Source organism: Rutilus rutilus, assembly GCF_951802725.1.
Source record: "Rutilus rutilus genome assembly, chromosome: 11".
NCBI classification, from domain to species: Eukaryota; Metazoa; Chordata; class Actinopteri; order Cypriniformes; family Leuciscidae; genus Rutilus; species Rutilus rutilus.
In genome coordinates this window covers 2,314,919-2,330,394 of record NC_140216.1, presented here as the reverse complement: position 1 = coordinate 2,330,394, position 15,476 = coordinate 2,314,919, and the positions used below count along the sequence as shown (strand labels likewise).

The 15,476-nt window shown below is 38.7% G+C and overlaps 1 protein-coding gene across 3 annotated transcripts in view; it reads right to left on the bottom strand.

Annotated features, from left to right (window-relative positions):
* Window positions 1-15,476, bottom strand: part of eif3hb (eukaryotic translation initiation factor 3, subunit H, b) — a 76,930-nt gene that overhangs the window by 50,424 nt on the left and 11,030 nt on the right. For 2 of the 3 annotated variants that reach the window (XM_084423402.1, XM_084423401.1), the window contains exon 3: window positions 6,493-6,649. In XM_084423402.1, the coding sequence (XP_084279528.1) occupies window positions 6,493-6,649 (157 nt within the window). Of the gene's footprint in view, window positions 1-6,492; window positions 6,650-14,023; window positions 14,290-15,476 lie in introns of those variants that run through there. The other variant, XM_084423403.1, reaches the window with a different exon arrangement.

Sequence of the window (15,476 nt, the reverse complement as noted above, 5' to 3'; positions counted from 1 at the left end):
ATCGGGTGGGTATATGGGTTGTGGCACAGTGATGAACTCGGAAACTTAAAAATGGCACTTTATGACAAAAAGGTTGCCGATGGGTTTTTTTTTCATATTCATAATTTTTACTTGCGCAGTTTAATAGGGGGTTATTTAGATGTTGCATTGATATGTTGTTGATGCATGACGTTGTGCATTGGCAAATCTAAAAACAAACATACTTTACAAGAATGCACAAAAATAAAAAGCATGTATTAACGCAGATTTCATAAATATGCAAAGCTGGGTCGAAAAGTTATTTTTATGATCCGTTTCTGACTCAGAAAACGGAAGGTCAGAGAGACGACGCTTATCTCTGCAGAGACGGCCTGCGAATGTTTGTATTGCACTCTTTAGGTGTTCCACCATCCAGTTTCAGCAAACCTGCACTCCTCCATCAGATAAGCCTTAATCCAACCACCTGAAAGACTGCGGCTCTGTTTGAGGCAGTCAAACACCAGGTAAAAATAGAGTGAAGTGATGGAAGTCACCTCAGGTCACCGGCAGGTTTCATAATGGACGAAATTGAAAAACGCCCATGGAAAAAAACACTCACGAGGAGGAGGAGGTAAAGAAAGGCGGCAGACTCTAACTCACTTTTTTAAACTCGAGTAATAAATAAAGCAATTGCCTCGCAGGAAAAACAAGCAAAAGACTCTCGGCTGCTCATTAAAGAGTGAATTTACACCTTTCTGCCGCCCGTACAGTTCAAGGCTCCTTGCTTTGCATATGAAGGGTGTTTAAATATCCATTAGACACCGTAATTTGTCAGGCACAGCCCTACGGGCTAAAGACGGAGAGAGAAACAGGCTGTGATGGGAAGGGTCACTCAAACACACATTGTGGTGTATGTACACAGTCTGTGGCAGAAGCGGAGAGTAAATGAAGCGCGAGGAGACCTCGGGCGGTGTCACAGTCTCTGAGTTAATGTATACTTGCACTGCGCTTGAGGCTTAATACTTCTCATTTAGAATTAGAGCGAACTCAACTCTTCCCGATAAATGCATCGTGAGACATTAAAGTCAGTTGCTGATTTAAAGGTGCTCGTGTTTTTCCTTCTAACGCATTCAAAATGGACTCAATTATATGTGTGTTTACTTATATATTTAGTGCAACACACTTCGGAGCAGACGGTATTACCAAAATCTTATATTATTGCATGAATCATTTTATTTCACACTGATGATAATATATATAGTTATGGATATTTAACTAAAATAAATAATAATAAAAACAAACAGTCATTAATACATGTTTGTTACGTACTGTATTATTAATATATTCTTATTACTATTTATTTAAATGATCATCATGTAATAATGTCTAAAAATGTATTAATAATAATGCTAATAACTAAAAATAATTAATAATAATAAATTATTGTTATTCTGTATTATATTATATATTATTATTAGTGCTTTCAAATCAATTAATCGTGATTAATCACATCTAACATAAAAGTGTGTTTATATAATATATGTATATAATATATTGTGATTAATCGGTTTGACAGCACTAATTATTATTAATAACAATATTTTATATTACAATATTTTTTCAAGTGAATAATTAAACATGTTTTATTATTATTAGAAGTTACTAGTAGAATTATATATATTCCTACTTATATTTATCCATCTAATATATGATTATTATTATTATTATTATATCACATAGTCATCTAGCATTGCACATTTTTTAATTCTAGTGACTAACATACTTTAATAAACACATTTTCACATTTTAAACTTCATTGACAAACCAAAGAGGCAAGAGACATCATAAGAGATTAATTTTAAGTGGCACGGTTTTGACTATATATTTTTTTGCTTTAATTTTGACTTATTTTTTTATATTTGTATCACGGCATGGATATCTCACAGTATGAACAGAAACTTTTTCTACCACTGCGGTATTTATGGTCCTTTCACCCAGCCCCATTTTGGTGTCCCACAAAACAACACCGTAGTCAATTTTGGTTCCTTTGCTGCCTCCATTTCAGAGCCTCTACAGCCCATTACACTTTTAATAATCCAACCCTGCCTCATTCTCCCTCGCATGACGCACGACACATCTCGCTGGCCAACACCTGTGATCTCGCAGGCCGTAAAACCCAATAAACAACTCTCGCTCTGTGCTGAAACCAGACCGTTCTCATTCTCCCTTCTCTCGCGGCGTTCTGGCTAGCGCTCTCTGGAGAAGCCCTATAAAAGCTGAGCCACAAACCTTTACGCCGATACAGGTTTCTGTTGAATTACACAGCAATTTACTCTGTCGTTTACTAGCGCGACTATCGGCGATGGCGTTTTTCTGCCTTAGTGATCACGGACAAGCTGGCAGGCCTAAAATAAGAAACACCGGTGTTTTGCCAGATGAGAAGTTTATTCTATGTATCATCTACCTCTTTTAAAGGGGTGGTTGAATATGATTTGACTTTTCTAGCTTTAGTTAGTGTGTAATGTTGCTGTTTGAGCATAAACAACATCTGCAAAGTTACGACGCTCAAAGCTCAAAGCAAAGGGAGATATTTGCTTTTAAAGAAATGGCTTTTTAAGGACTACAACAAACGGCTGGTAGAGACTACACCACATTCCTCCCGGGTTAGTGACATCACCAACCCTAAAATTTACATAAACCCCGCCCCCGGAACACGATTTATAGATTATCAAGACAGAATATGCTAATCAATGACTTGAAGATAACGACACATAAGCTACATAAATTCATCAACTAACCATTCAGAAATGTCCTGTTGCTTCTACATGTTGTCACTTCTTCTTGAGTCTCTCCATCATTGTCTGACTTCGGTTTGAACATAAAAGGCTAAACGTTTTTGAACTTTTCAGTGCATGTGCGTGTGAAGTAAAAGGACACGAGCTCTTGAAGCTCCGCCCCCTGTGCCGGGAGCAGCAGCTCATTTGCATTTAAAGGAACAGACACAAAAACGGTGCGTTTTTGCTCACCCTCAAAAAGTGACGACTTTAACATGCTATATAAAAATATCTGTGGGTCATTTTCAGCTAAAACTTCACACACACTCTGGGGACATCAGAGATTTATTTTACATCTTGTGAAAAGGGCATTATACCACCCCATTAATTCCTTTTATAACTGTTTTAATTTCACTTGCTTTTATTTTGTGCTTATTTTCTATGCAAAGCACTTTTAATTGCCATAGTGTGATATTTTAATTCCTTTCTATGTAAAGCATCTTGAATAACTGTTTGAATTTTCCTTGCTTTTATTTTGTGATTATTTTTATTCCTTTCTATGTAAAGCACTTTGAATTGCCATAGTGTATGAAATGTGCTATATAAATAAACTTGCCTTGGCTTGATAAAATACAAAAGCTTACACTTGTAGAAAGAAGAAAAAAAGAAGCTGAGCCCCAAACCTTTACTCCGATACAGGTTTCTGTTGAATTACACAGCAATTTACTCTGCCGTTTACTAGCGCGACTATCAACGATGGCGTTTTTCTGCCTTAGTGATCACGGACGAGCTGGCAGGCCAGACACAGCGGTGTGATAAAATACAAAAGCTTACACTTGTAGAGGAGTTTAATGTGCGATGAAACGCAAGGACGAGAGATAAAAGTGAAATTTCCCTGGTGTAACTGAAATAAATGTCGCTTAATTTCGATCTTGTGTGCAAAACTGCATTAAACAACAATAAATAAAACAATATATCATACTTTTATAGCTGGTTAAACACCAATTTGAATAACAGCATCATCTTCCATTTGTATATGACAGACCCTTAAGCAACAACTGAAAATCTGCAGTCAGATACAAATGGCCCTCATTCAAACACTGTGGCTAATTGGACAATGCAGATTAGCAGATAAAAATACAGGGCTACAAACATAACTGTTCGGGGTTCAAATCTTGTTATGATGGTTTATACATCTAGTTATCCATCTACCTACTTTCTGTGTGTTTAGGCACACTGAGAAATGCAATGAATGAAGAAGAAGAACGAGAGGAAGAAAAGTGCTAAAGGTGTTTCCAACCAAATGGCTGCATATCAAATCAGAAAGTTGTTGACAGTCTTATCAGACACAATTTAAGGCAGAACGATCTACATTGAACTGGAATAGCAGGATCACTATCTAGCAGTGAACGCATTAATATTCCCAGGACTCTTATTTGTAAATCTGCACTCCATCAGTGCTTAATGTACCACATCTCAACACCCATGTCACTAAATCATTGGCTTTCTCCCCAAAGCTGCTTATAACATTATTTCAATATTTCTTCAGGGAGCCAAAAATATATTAATTTTATTTCTGAGAAAGTCAACAGAGTCGCATCAGTTCTGATGGGTATTACTATGATACAATAGGAGCTTTTGCACCGGAGGAACATTTTCATAGTCACTGTAACTACTGGCGGAAGTACCCGCTTTTTGCTGATGAATGATTTTAGTTATTGGAACACCTTTTGGAGTGGCTCAATTTAGGCTAGCACAATTTAGGCTACTTTTGTGAACGCATTTGTGAAACACCAGCACCCGCCATTTTTAAAAAGCCATGTAAACACACAGTTTACATTAGGGCTGCTCAATTATGGTAAAAATCAGTATAATTTTATTTTTTATTATTTTTGGTCAATATTATGTCAATCACGCTAATTGAACATGATTATTGCTGAGCGATATGATATATGAGTCTCCTTTGATGATATGTAAAAATTCAGTTCTCAGGGGACCGCTCTGGTGGTTAGTTCCTATAACTGAGTACTAGAGATCGACAGATATTGATTTTTTTTTTATTACCGATACCAATTATTTGCATGTTTATGTGCCCGATAACCGATATACAGAACTGATATTTATTCATTGTTTTATTTCTGTAGCGCCATTTACCGGTGAATCCGATCTTACAAAACTGACACATGATTATGGGAAAATGCTTAAATATCGGTAAAACCGATTATCGGTCGATCCCTACTGAGTTCCTATAACTACCCGGTGCGAAAGAACCAATATGAAGCTAAATTTGATCCATGAACAAAATTCTATTTGAAAGGGATAGAATAGAATAGAATAGAATAGAATCGGGCATTTATATAGCGCTTTCATATGTACTACTGTACACCCAAAGCGCTTTACAATCATATCAGGGGATCTCTCCTCAACCACCACCAGTGTGCAGCATCCACTTGGATGATGCGACGGCAGCCACAGTACAACGGCGCCAGTGCGCTCACCACACACCGGATATAGGTGGAGAGAGGAGAGAGTGATAGAGCCAATTCAATGTAAGGGGATTATTAGGAGGCCATGATTGGTAAGGGCCAATGGTGGAATGTAGCCAGGACACCGGGGTTACACCCCTACTCTTTACGAGAAATGCCATGGGATTTTTAATGACCACAGAGAGTCAGGACCTCGGTTTAACGTCTCATCCGAAGGACGGTGCTCTTTTGACAGTATAGTGTCCCCGTCACTACACTGGGGCATTAGGACCCACACAGACCACAGGGTGAGCACCCCCTGCTGGCCTCACTAACACCTCTTCCAGCAGCAACCTGGTTTTCTCAGGAGGTCTCCCATCCAGGTACTAACCAGGCTCAGCCCTGCTTAGCTTCAGTGGGCAACCAGTCTTGGGCTACAGGGTGATATGGCTGCTGATACTTCACCGATTAGCATTAAGCTTTGTATCAGTAGGAACCATGCGAATGACCGTGCTTCCCTCCCTCATGTCCCCCTGAGACGAGAGATTTCTGTATTGTGTGTCTGGTAAAAAACCTCAGACGACGCAAAACTCGTCATTTAGCATCTGAGGCTTTTCTGGCCAGAGGCGAGAGACTACAGCCAGTAGGAGGAGCTCGTTTCGCATGTGTTCAACCCGCCCATAGGGGGATCTCACGATAAAACGCCGTCTTTTCAGTTTCGAGTCGACTAGTAGCCTAGTTGTATCATTTCTTCCCATACTGCCCTCTGTAACCGGTAGGCGTGGCTTGGGAGTGGCCTCGTAGGGCAGCGAAGCAAGTGCATTCTGGGAGTTGTAGTCTTTCATCCACATGAGCCAAAAATACATTTTCTGGCTTTTCTCGGTCTAGAAGGCACCAACTTCTAAAATAATTTCACATTTCTACTACATAAATGACCCAATTTAAATACACATTCATCCTTCCAGCGGTGAAATATCCCTTTAAGCAACAATACTGAACAAGCAACAATATTATTTCTGTGGCGCCATTTATCGGTGAATCCGATATTACAAAACCTGATTATGGGAAAATGCTTACATATCGGGAAAACCGATAATCTCTGCTGAGTTCCTAAAACTACCCGGTGCAAAAGAACCAATATGATGCTAAATTTGATCCATGAATAAGATTCTATTTTAAGCAACAATATTGATGGCAGATTGATGGCAGTCTTACTTTAATAATTGTAACTCAAATGTAATTTAGAAATAAATCCTGTCTGAATAGTGCAAAGAAGCACAGGTTTATTCCCTTACCTTCATCAAAGTCTGCATCGTCCTCGGTGTGTTGAGGGAAAGGGAAGCAGTTTGTGATCTCGAGCCGGTCCTCCACCACCAGCCCCAGCAACACCCCCTGCACCACCTCACTGCCCTGACCCTCCTCCTGGTAATGCTTGATGATCTTCATCACCACCTGGAACACAACACACACACATGCTGGAAGATCCACTTGAGGCTAGTCTAGTCAAGTCACAATTATTTTTAAATTTCTTAAATTGTTTCAAAGCAGCTTTACAGAGATAACAGGAAAATAATGCAACAAAGTTTGTTTCTAGAGGAAAATAGCGTCACAGTCCAGCTTAAGTAAGTTCAGTGATGTTTCATTTTTGTTGTAAAAAAGTTATTTAGTTCATTTATATATATATATACATAGAGGCTAGTTAGTTAACCCTGGTCAACTCTAAACCGATGGTAAATTCAATCACATTTCACACTTCTCATACTTCTAGGTATTTATTTTGCTGACTGTAACGTCACCAGCTGGAGTGCCCTTGAAAGCCACCAGAGGGCACTCCACAACAGACTATTGTCATTCCCTCACAAACTACATCTCCCATAATTCTCTGCCTGGATTCATTGTTTTCACCTGCGTCTCATCTTCTTGTTTGCTCACCCTATATAAGCCTGGATCTTTCTGTCATTCCCTGCGAAGTCTTGTTTAGTGTTACACTGCAATTCCGAGCATTCTCCCTGGTTTCATGTCTCTTGGTTTTGGGATTTCTTGCCTGTTCCGTGTATTTTTTGCCCGTGTTCCCTGACATGTTGTGTTTGTTTGTATGGACTTGCCTGCCTGTGTTTGACCTTGCCTGTACTCTGGATTACGTCTTGGGATTACCCTATTCAATAAATACTGTATTTGGATCCTTCGTGTCTCAAAGCAGTTCGTGACATTGACGTTGAACATTGAACATTCCTAAACCCCGGGTTAACCTTCATATTAGCATATTTGCAGTGTCAGTGATTGGACAAACGTAGAATGCGACCAGGGGCCAGTTGCATAAACAGGCATTATGTTAAAACTGCGTTTCAAGAACTAGAATGATCAACTAGCAGTTAGTTAGGGGTAATCAGTCTTACTGTTCGGTATCAAATTAGACTTGGATGACTAACTTAGCAGTTTATGCAACTAGGTATTGCTGATTACATAAACGCTCTGGCATTGCACAACAGTCTCTTCTTCACTCCAGTGGTCTTGTTTTCGGTCACCATTTGACATTTTTCCCCTCAAACACTGAAATAACTGTTTATTACATGCATTTCCGTGACTGTTCAAACAAAGCATTGATTATTATTGGCTGTCTGTTGCTACTGCTAAGCATCTTCCAACAATGCATCGTTTTACACTGCACAAGTTTGGCACCGCAATGCAGGGATGTAAATATCAGTGACAAAGTGGTACATAAAATAGGATGTTTGCCCTTCGCAGAACACACTGAAAGATTTTAAATTACTGCAAGGAAACAGCCAGATATACACATTTATATTAATCAAATTCATTGTGGTTTTAGGTTATTCATTTATTTATTATTTAACATGATAAATGGCAATAATAAATAAAGAGTTAGTATCCAGACATTTGACTGGAAGTATGCTGTGCTTATATAATCATGTGTATAGTCTGAATAGTCCATTGGAAAGCATGGTCTGGAGCATAAATGATAAAGGGGAGGACAGTTGAAGGGAATTCCTGGAAATGTGATGAAAGGAATATGGTAGCAGGTGGATTTGGGACTAAATAAAGCTTAATCTTTAAGCCGTAAACTTTAATACAGATCATAACCGTTTGGAATTAGAAATGTGCCCAATAGATAACAGATGAGGACAGATAGAGAATGGGAAAACGCGAGTGGGGCAGCAGTAATAACAGTGGATGAAATAGCACAGGTGAAGAGTAAAGCATCCCACACGGCTGCGATAAGCTCAATGGCAGAATGAAGCTCGCGTTTTTATAGAAAAATCTAATTCATCTTCAGCCGAGCACAGCAGGGGCTCGAATCTGTCGACAAAGCAGTATCGATCCCCGAGTGCAGGACGCCCGGCATCTAACGCAATAATAGATTTTCAGTTGTGACCACCGAGCAGGCGCAACCTTATTTAAATCCTAACAACAACAACAAAAAATGTCTTATGTTAAACCCTCAAAGGTTTCAGATGAAAATAGGTGAGAGATACACTGATAAACTTGTGCGTCGTGTTCATTGGACCAGCGCTGAAAGGTCAGTGGGGCCCAAAAGGAAAGACATGGTTAACAAGATCCTGGTTCAGAAACCTTTGACTGTGCTTAAATCTCCTAATGCTTAACCAGGATTATGGAACCAATATGGGGTGGAAAAAAATCAATACAACACACCATCCATTCATCTTCAAAGCCTGACCCTCATCGAGAGCCTGTGCTTGGAAGCAATTTCTGAGAGTTTTAAAAAGACTTACAACCAGAATCTGCAGTTCTCATAGTGGAAGATCCCAAATACCTTCCTGTCATTCACGAGGTAGGGTCCGAAATTACTTGGATAATCACATTTCCAGAACTGAATTTTTTTTTTTTCTCCCAAACACAGAGTAGAATAGAATAGAGAAATAAAAATAAAGATACAATAAAAAGAGCATAGGATAGAATAAAAGAGGATAAAATAAACTAGAATTAATTAATTAATTAATTAATTTAATTATAAATAATAGATTTTTTTAAAAGAAACTAGAATAAAATAAAACAAAAAATAAAACAAAACAAAATTCAATTCAATTAAATAAACAAAGTAAAGTAAAAAAGAGCATAGGATAGAATAAAAGAGGATAAAATAAACTAGAATTAATTAATTAAATTAAATTATAAATAATAGATCAAAAAGAAAGAATAAAATAAAACAAAAATAAAACAAAACAAAATTCAATTCAATTAAATAAACTAAGTAAAGTAAAGTAAAATAAAATAAAAAGAGCATAGGATAGAATAAAAGAGGACAAAATAAACTAGAATTAATTAATTAATTTAATTAAATTATAAATAATAGATAAAAAAAGAAACTAGAATAAAACAAAAAATAAAACAAAACAAAATTCAATTCAATTCAATTAAATAAACTAAATAAAGTAAAGTAAAATAAAATAAAGTATGCCTATGTCTGGTTATGGGGTTAGGGAGTGGCGGTACTACACATTTTACAAGATAACATATTTGTCAATGACGCTTCAGGATTTACACATGAAAATCCAAGGAAACAGAGGAATATTATACTAAGGAATATATTATATATATACATTTTTTCCCCTGTAACCAGCTTTCAAAACCTCTGTTTCCTTGGTATATATATATATATATACAGGGTGGGCCATTTATATGGATACACCGTAATAACATGGGAATGGTTGGTGATATTAAAGTCCTGTTTGTGGCACATTAGTATATGTGAGGGGGCAAACTCCTCAAGATGGGTGGTGACCATGGTGGCCATTTAGAAGTCGGCCATCTTGGATACAACTTTTGTTTTTTCAATAGGAAGAGGGCCATGTGACACATCAAACTTATGTCACAAGAAAAACAATGGTGTGCTTGGTTTCAACGTAACTTTATTTGTTCATGAGTTATTTACAAGTTTCTGACCACTTATAAAATGTGTTCAATGTGCTGCCCATTGTGTTGGATTGTCAATGCAACCCTGTTCTCCCACTCTTCACACACTGATAGCAACACCGCAGGAGAAATGCCAGCACAGGCATCCAGTATCTGTAGTTTCAGGTGCTGCACATCTCGTATCTTCACACCATAGACAATTGCCTTCAGATGACCATATATCCATATAAATGGCCCACCCTGTATATTACTTATTATTTTGTGGACTCAGACTATTTTTAATCATCCAATTATACTCCAAAAGAAAAACTGACAGAGCTTGCAAGAGTTTGGAAATCAGTCAAAACAACTTTATTTCTGAAATTGACTATCTTCACAGGTCCACTTTTACTTAGAACGAACGTGATTATTAGACCTCGGGAACCTTAATGCCCTAACCGAGCGGAGGAGCTACGACTGACTGTAAGCTGGCAGGGGTCTTGAATTCCTGTTGTCAGCTGACGGCTGTATTGGTGGGTTGCCATCTGATTATCAATAAAGCAGACAGCTTGCGAATAACAAGCACTTAGGCCATTAGGCAAGACTCCAGCAGGTCAAAGAGACAGTAGCTTTAGTCATATTAAACCAGGCCTACAGTGCTAGTCAATACCCACTGTACTCAGTCAATAATGCCTGGGGTGTGAGTTGAAACTGTACGTTGTGAATTCACTTTGCATACCGCACTAAAATGAAAGGACAATGAAAATTAAAGCATAATGAATTCACAATATTTTATTACGATAGTCTACTTATCATTATGCTTTCAGAAGAGCAGGTTTTCACAACACGTGATATTTGGTTTTATTTTGCACTCCCGTCAACTTAAAATTAGATTTGCACACACCATAATTATATGCCATTTTAGTCAGAGTAACACAGACTAAAATGAATGAATATGATGTGAAAAAATATTGACTAAATTGAAAGTATATTTTCAACAAAAGACAAAAACTACGACTAAAGCAAAAAAAAGTGATATGTAAAATAGGATGTTTGCCCTTCGCAAAATACAGCAAAGAAACGGCAAGGGAGGAAACCAGCCGTGTGTCCGGATGTGTCAAGTTTCGACAAAGCCTTTGCTCATTGTCTTAGTGGGACAAGGTTACGGTGAGAGTTACAGAGCAAGTGGCATACACAGGTCGAAAAGAGAGTGATTTCTAACCCAAGCCGAAGTCACCGGGGATCCAGAGTGAGAATGAGGCAGGCATTGAGCGCTAGTCCCTGTAGTCCATCTGTCAAGCAACTGAAACTCAGACACTGCAAAGTCACCAAGAAGAGTCTTCGGCAAGGTGTGCACTAATCAGAAAAAGTGGACGGGCGACTTCAGACGAGTTTCCAGCAGATGTACTTTGTGTCAGAACTACACTCTTAAAGACACCTGAAATCAAAATGTAAGTTTTTTAGCTTTTAGTATGAATATGTTAGCCTTAAGGTTATTAATGAGCTGGTGTATTACAAAACAATGACAAAATTCGCATTTAGGAGATATAAGCATTCAAAACTTACAGTCTCTCACTTCCGCTAAAATGGATCACGGATTTTTATGACGTCATCGCTTCTTCTGTCCAATCAAACGCTGTCCAGAATCTAAAGCTCCGCCCCCTATGCTATAAATATCACCTGGCCGAAGCGAGTGTTGACACGTCACGGAGCAATATGGGTTGGAGATGTGTGTTCGTTTGCTCAAACGCTCGAGTTTTATCCAACAGTACGTTGGATAAGAATGAAATGGCTAGAATTTATTCACACATCTACTATTGAATCCAATGTGTCATCAGCGCTTGGATTCGCGGACCTCAGTCTGTGAGGTAAACTAAACACTATTGGCTATTTTGAAAAGGGGGAGGAGCTATTCAATATGTCCCGTCTTAGCGGAAATTACATCAACGCATCAAACAAAGCTGCGCGTTCCAAGACACTTCAGTGGGGCTTAGACACCAAGCCGACATTAAAAAATAGTGGTGATCAAAGTTGAGTGTTGTCGCCCTCGCGTCGGCTGTGTCTGGGACAAAAAAAACTGCGCTTGCCTTAAACACACCGCAAAGACTCGTTCGCTAAACTGAACGGCCAATCAGAGCGATCTATCTCACGACAGCGATTCAACATGCTGAATCAGGCAAACTCCCGCTGGATTATAGAGTTGACTAGAGGAACACACCACAAAAACTAGCCTGACATCAGTCTCTACGCTTAAAAATAATGGTTCTTTGATTCCATAAATGAAATCCATATTGGTGAAGGGTTCTTCACACTAGGAAAAAATGGTTCCTCAATGGTCCACTGAAAGGTTCTTTGGGGAACCAAAAATGGTTCTTCTGTGTATAATAATAATCCTTTTTAATAAAAATATCATTTTTAAGAGTGTAGGACCAAAGAAAGCTGCTTTAAAAGATGCTTTGAAGACAATAAATTGCTGTAAATTGAGGGGTTTTTTTTAGTTATGAAATGGTGATGAATCTGGATATGGATCAATATGGATTGATTCCATAAAGAATTGTTAACATCCATGGAACCTTTCCACTGAAAAAGGGTTCATTGAAAGGTTCTTTGGGGAACCAAAAATGGTTCTTCTGTGGCATCACTTTATTTTTAACAGTGTAGGACCAAAGCAAGCTGCTTTAAAGACATTAAACAGCTATAAATTGAGCTTTTAGTTATGAAACGGTGATGAAAAAAAGTCTTTTGGATGCCACAACGCATTATTTCCCAGCACAACATAAAGAAAAATCTTCTAATCGGAGTTGAGGTTGTTACTTTGACCTTAGCCGGAGCACAGTGAGGAATGCTGAAGGACAAATACTGTAAGAAACTCAGATTCGCTTTATTCCTGTTGCTAGCAAGGGCCTTATTGTGCACCCACTGCACCAGCTCAGCCATCAATCTTTTACGCTTGCTGTAGAAGTGCTACAGCTTTACGGCGAATCAAGTTCTTCTCTCAGACTGTTAATCTGCACTTCACAGCCCGCCGTCACTGTGGTATCGGCTCTCAGAGGGCCCTCAAGGGCCGTATATAAGCTCCACACACTCACCTTCTGTCACCATCTGAATCCACCGAAAGGTTGTTGAGAGAGTGAATCACAGTTTTAAAGACACCTAAACACATTAGTCAGAAAGAGCACGGGAGGGAAGGTGCCGAATTTATCCATTTGGATGATGGGAACCAGTTATTTTGTTAAGTTTTGGTTTGGTTTCACATTGCAATTATGCGAGCGCACTAAAGAACTTTACATTAAGTACTTGTGTCCTGTTGTCATCATCTATGTGGGCTGCATCTTGACATTGACTGGTTTGTAAACGGGCGTGCGTCTGACGTCAGTGTGTTGTCAATTCGAAATTGAAAATGCGAATTGAAAATACGCCCAATGGAAACGCATCAATTTAGCAAAAACTTCCATTTATCGCAAAAAAGTGTTAACGCTCGCATGAAGTGCTTTTTCAGGCAATTCGAAAAAGAAATATTTCGCAAAACTGCAATGGAAACAGTTTTTGCGCATTTACAGGTCAGCTGACGTAGATGACGCGGTGTGTTTGGACAGAATACAAGACAGAGTTCTTTATTAAATTCATAAAAGACAAAAGAATTACAGGAATAATGGATTCTACACCTCAAAGAAATGCCACAATCAAGACCTCGAAGCAGAAATGAGGGAGAAACACCCAGAAACACCAGCCGCTCCAAGTATAAGGGTCTTTCCTTACCATTAATGCTTGGATAACACACATATTATTAATATGGCTGGGATGTACGTAAACCTCCCAACATCCATCGCCATGATTTTTGGAATGACTTTACTGATCGCGAGAGGAAAAAATTACGTTTCAGTCGCATAACATCGGCTAATGGAAACGCCGTCATTTCGCAATAGTTTTTTGTGTAAATCTGTAATGGAAACGCACCTACTGTTCCCTTTCTATCAGCTCGACCTCCTCTGACCCCTGGCATCAACATGGCATTTACACTCACAGAACTGCCGTTCGCTGGATATTTCCTCTTTTTCGGACCATTTCCTGTAAACACTTGAGATGGTTGTGCGTGAAAATCCCAGTAGATCAGCATTTTCTGAAATTCTCAGACCAACAACCATGCCAAAGTCCTTTAAACCACATTTCTTCCCTATTCTGATGCTCGGTTTGAACTTCAGTAGATCATCTTGATCATGTATTCAAGCACTGAGTTGCTGTCTGAATAAATATTTGCATTAACGAGCAGTTGAACAGGTGTACCTAATAAAGTGGCCGGTAATATTTCTTTTCATATTTATGCAAGTAGACTATATTAAAATAGAATATTCCAAAGCACTGTCTGCTTAGTAGGCGGTGACATGCATTGATGCTTCCTTCAAGCTTTCAGCCTTCAGTGTTTCACCCGAACGTCACCGTTTGAAGAGATGTAAAGACGTGCATGAAGGGAAGAGTGATTTCAGTGGATCTCTGCTGCCCCCTGTTGACCACCTGCCTTTCCTCTGGGTGACAGAAGTGTTCAAGCAAAGCATTAAAGGGGATATTTATGTTGCTAATTAAGACAATAACTCCTGTGCAAAAAGCAGAGGCAGAAAGTAAAAGAGTTGTGTATCATCTTGAGGAAGACATGTCGGATGTCAAACGGTAAAAGTGCATTCATAACTAAATATGCATGTAGGGTGAATTCAGGTAAATATTTTTGCCATTGAGATGACTTGGAATAAATATGTATAGTCTGTATTATTTGCATTAAAAAAAAAAAAAAGAGAAAAACTCCTGAGGGTATCAGAAATCAGAAACGATTTAAACATCACCCTGCTATGATTCTCATGCATAAGAAGACCTTATTTCACACTGCTTAAAAAGTGCTTAGCTTTTGCCTGAAAGGTCAAAAATAAAGAGTTTCATAAACGGAGAGAGAGAGAGAAAGAGCTGAGAAGATATATATCCCTGGAAGGGATTTGTAGAGCTCTCCGTTTAAGCCGCTTACCCACCCTGAAGCAGTCGCCTCTAATCCACCTGCTTTTTACATTTAGCTTATTTGTATTCATCTAAAAACTCTGTGAACAGCAGGCAACAATGGCTGATGCTCAGGTGGCCGAACCCAAAAGGGAAAATACAGCAGATGGTTAATATCAGGGTCTTCCTCTATTCCTTCTTAACTCACCGTTTTGCTCACGGGGGAGGATTATAACAAGAAAACAAGCATATCAATAACGCCGGCATCAGATGCGCTTTCAGAAACCTGCAAATGCGACTAGAGCTGGCGGCTTCACTGAGAGGATGAAAAAATGTCAAACAAATTCAGTTTTTGATTAATAAAAAAATAGAGATTAGAGCACTCTGGGGACCCAAAGACAAAGACGAGCACACCTAGGCCTGATATTGT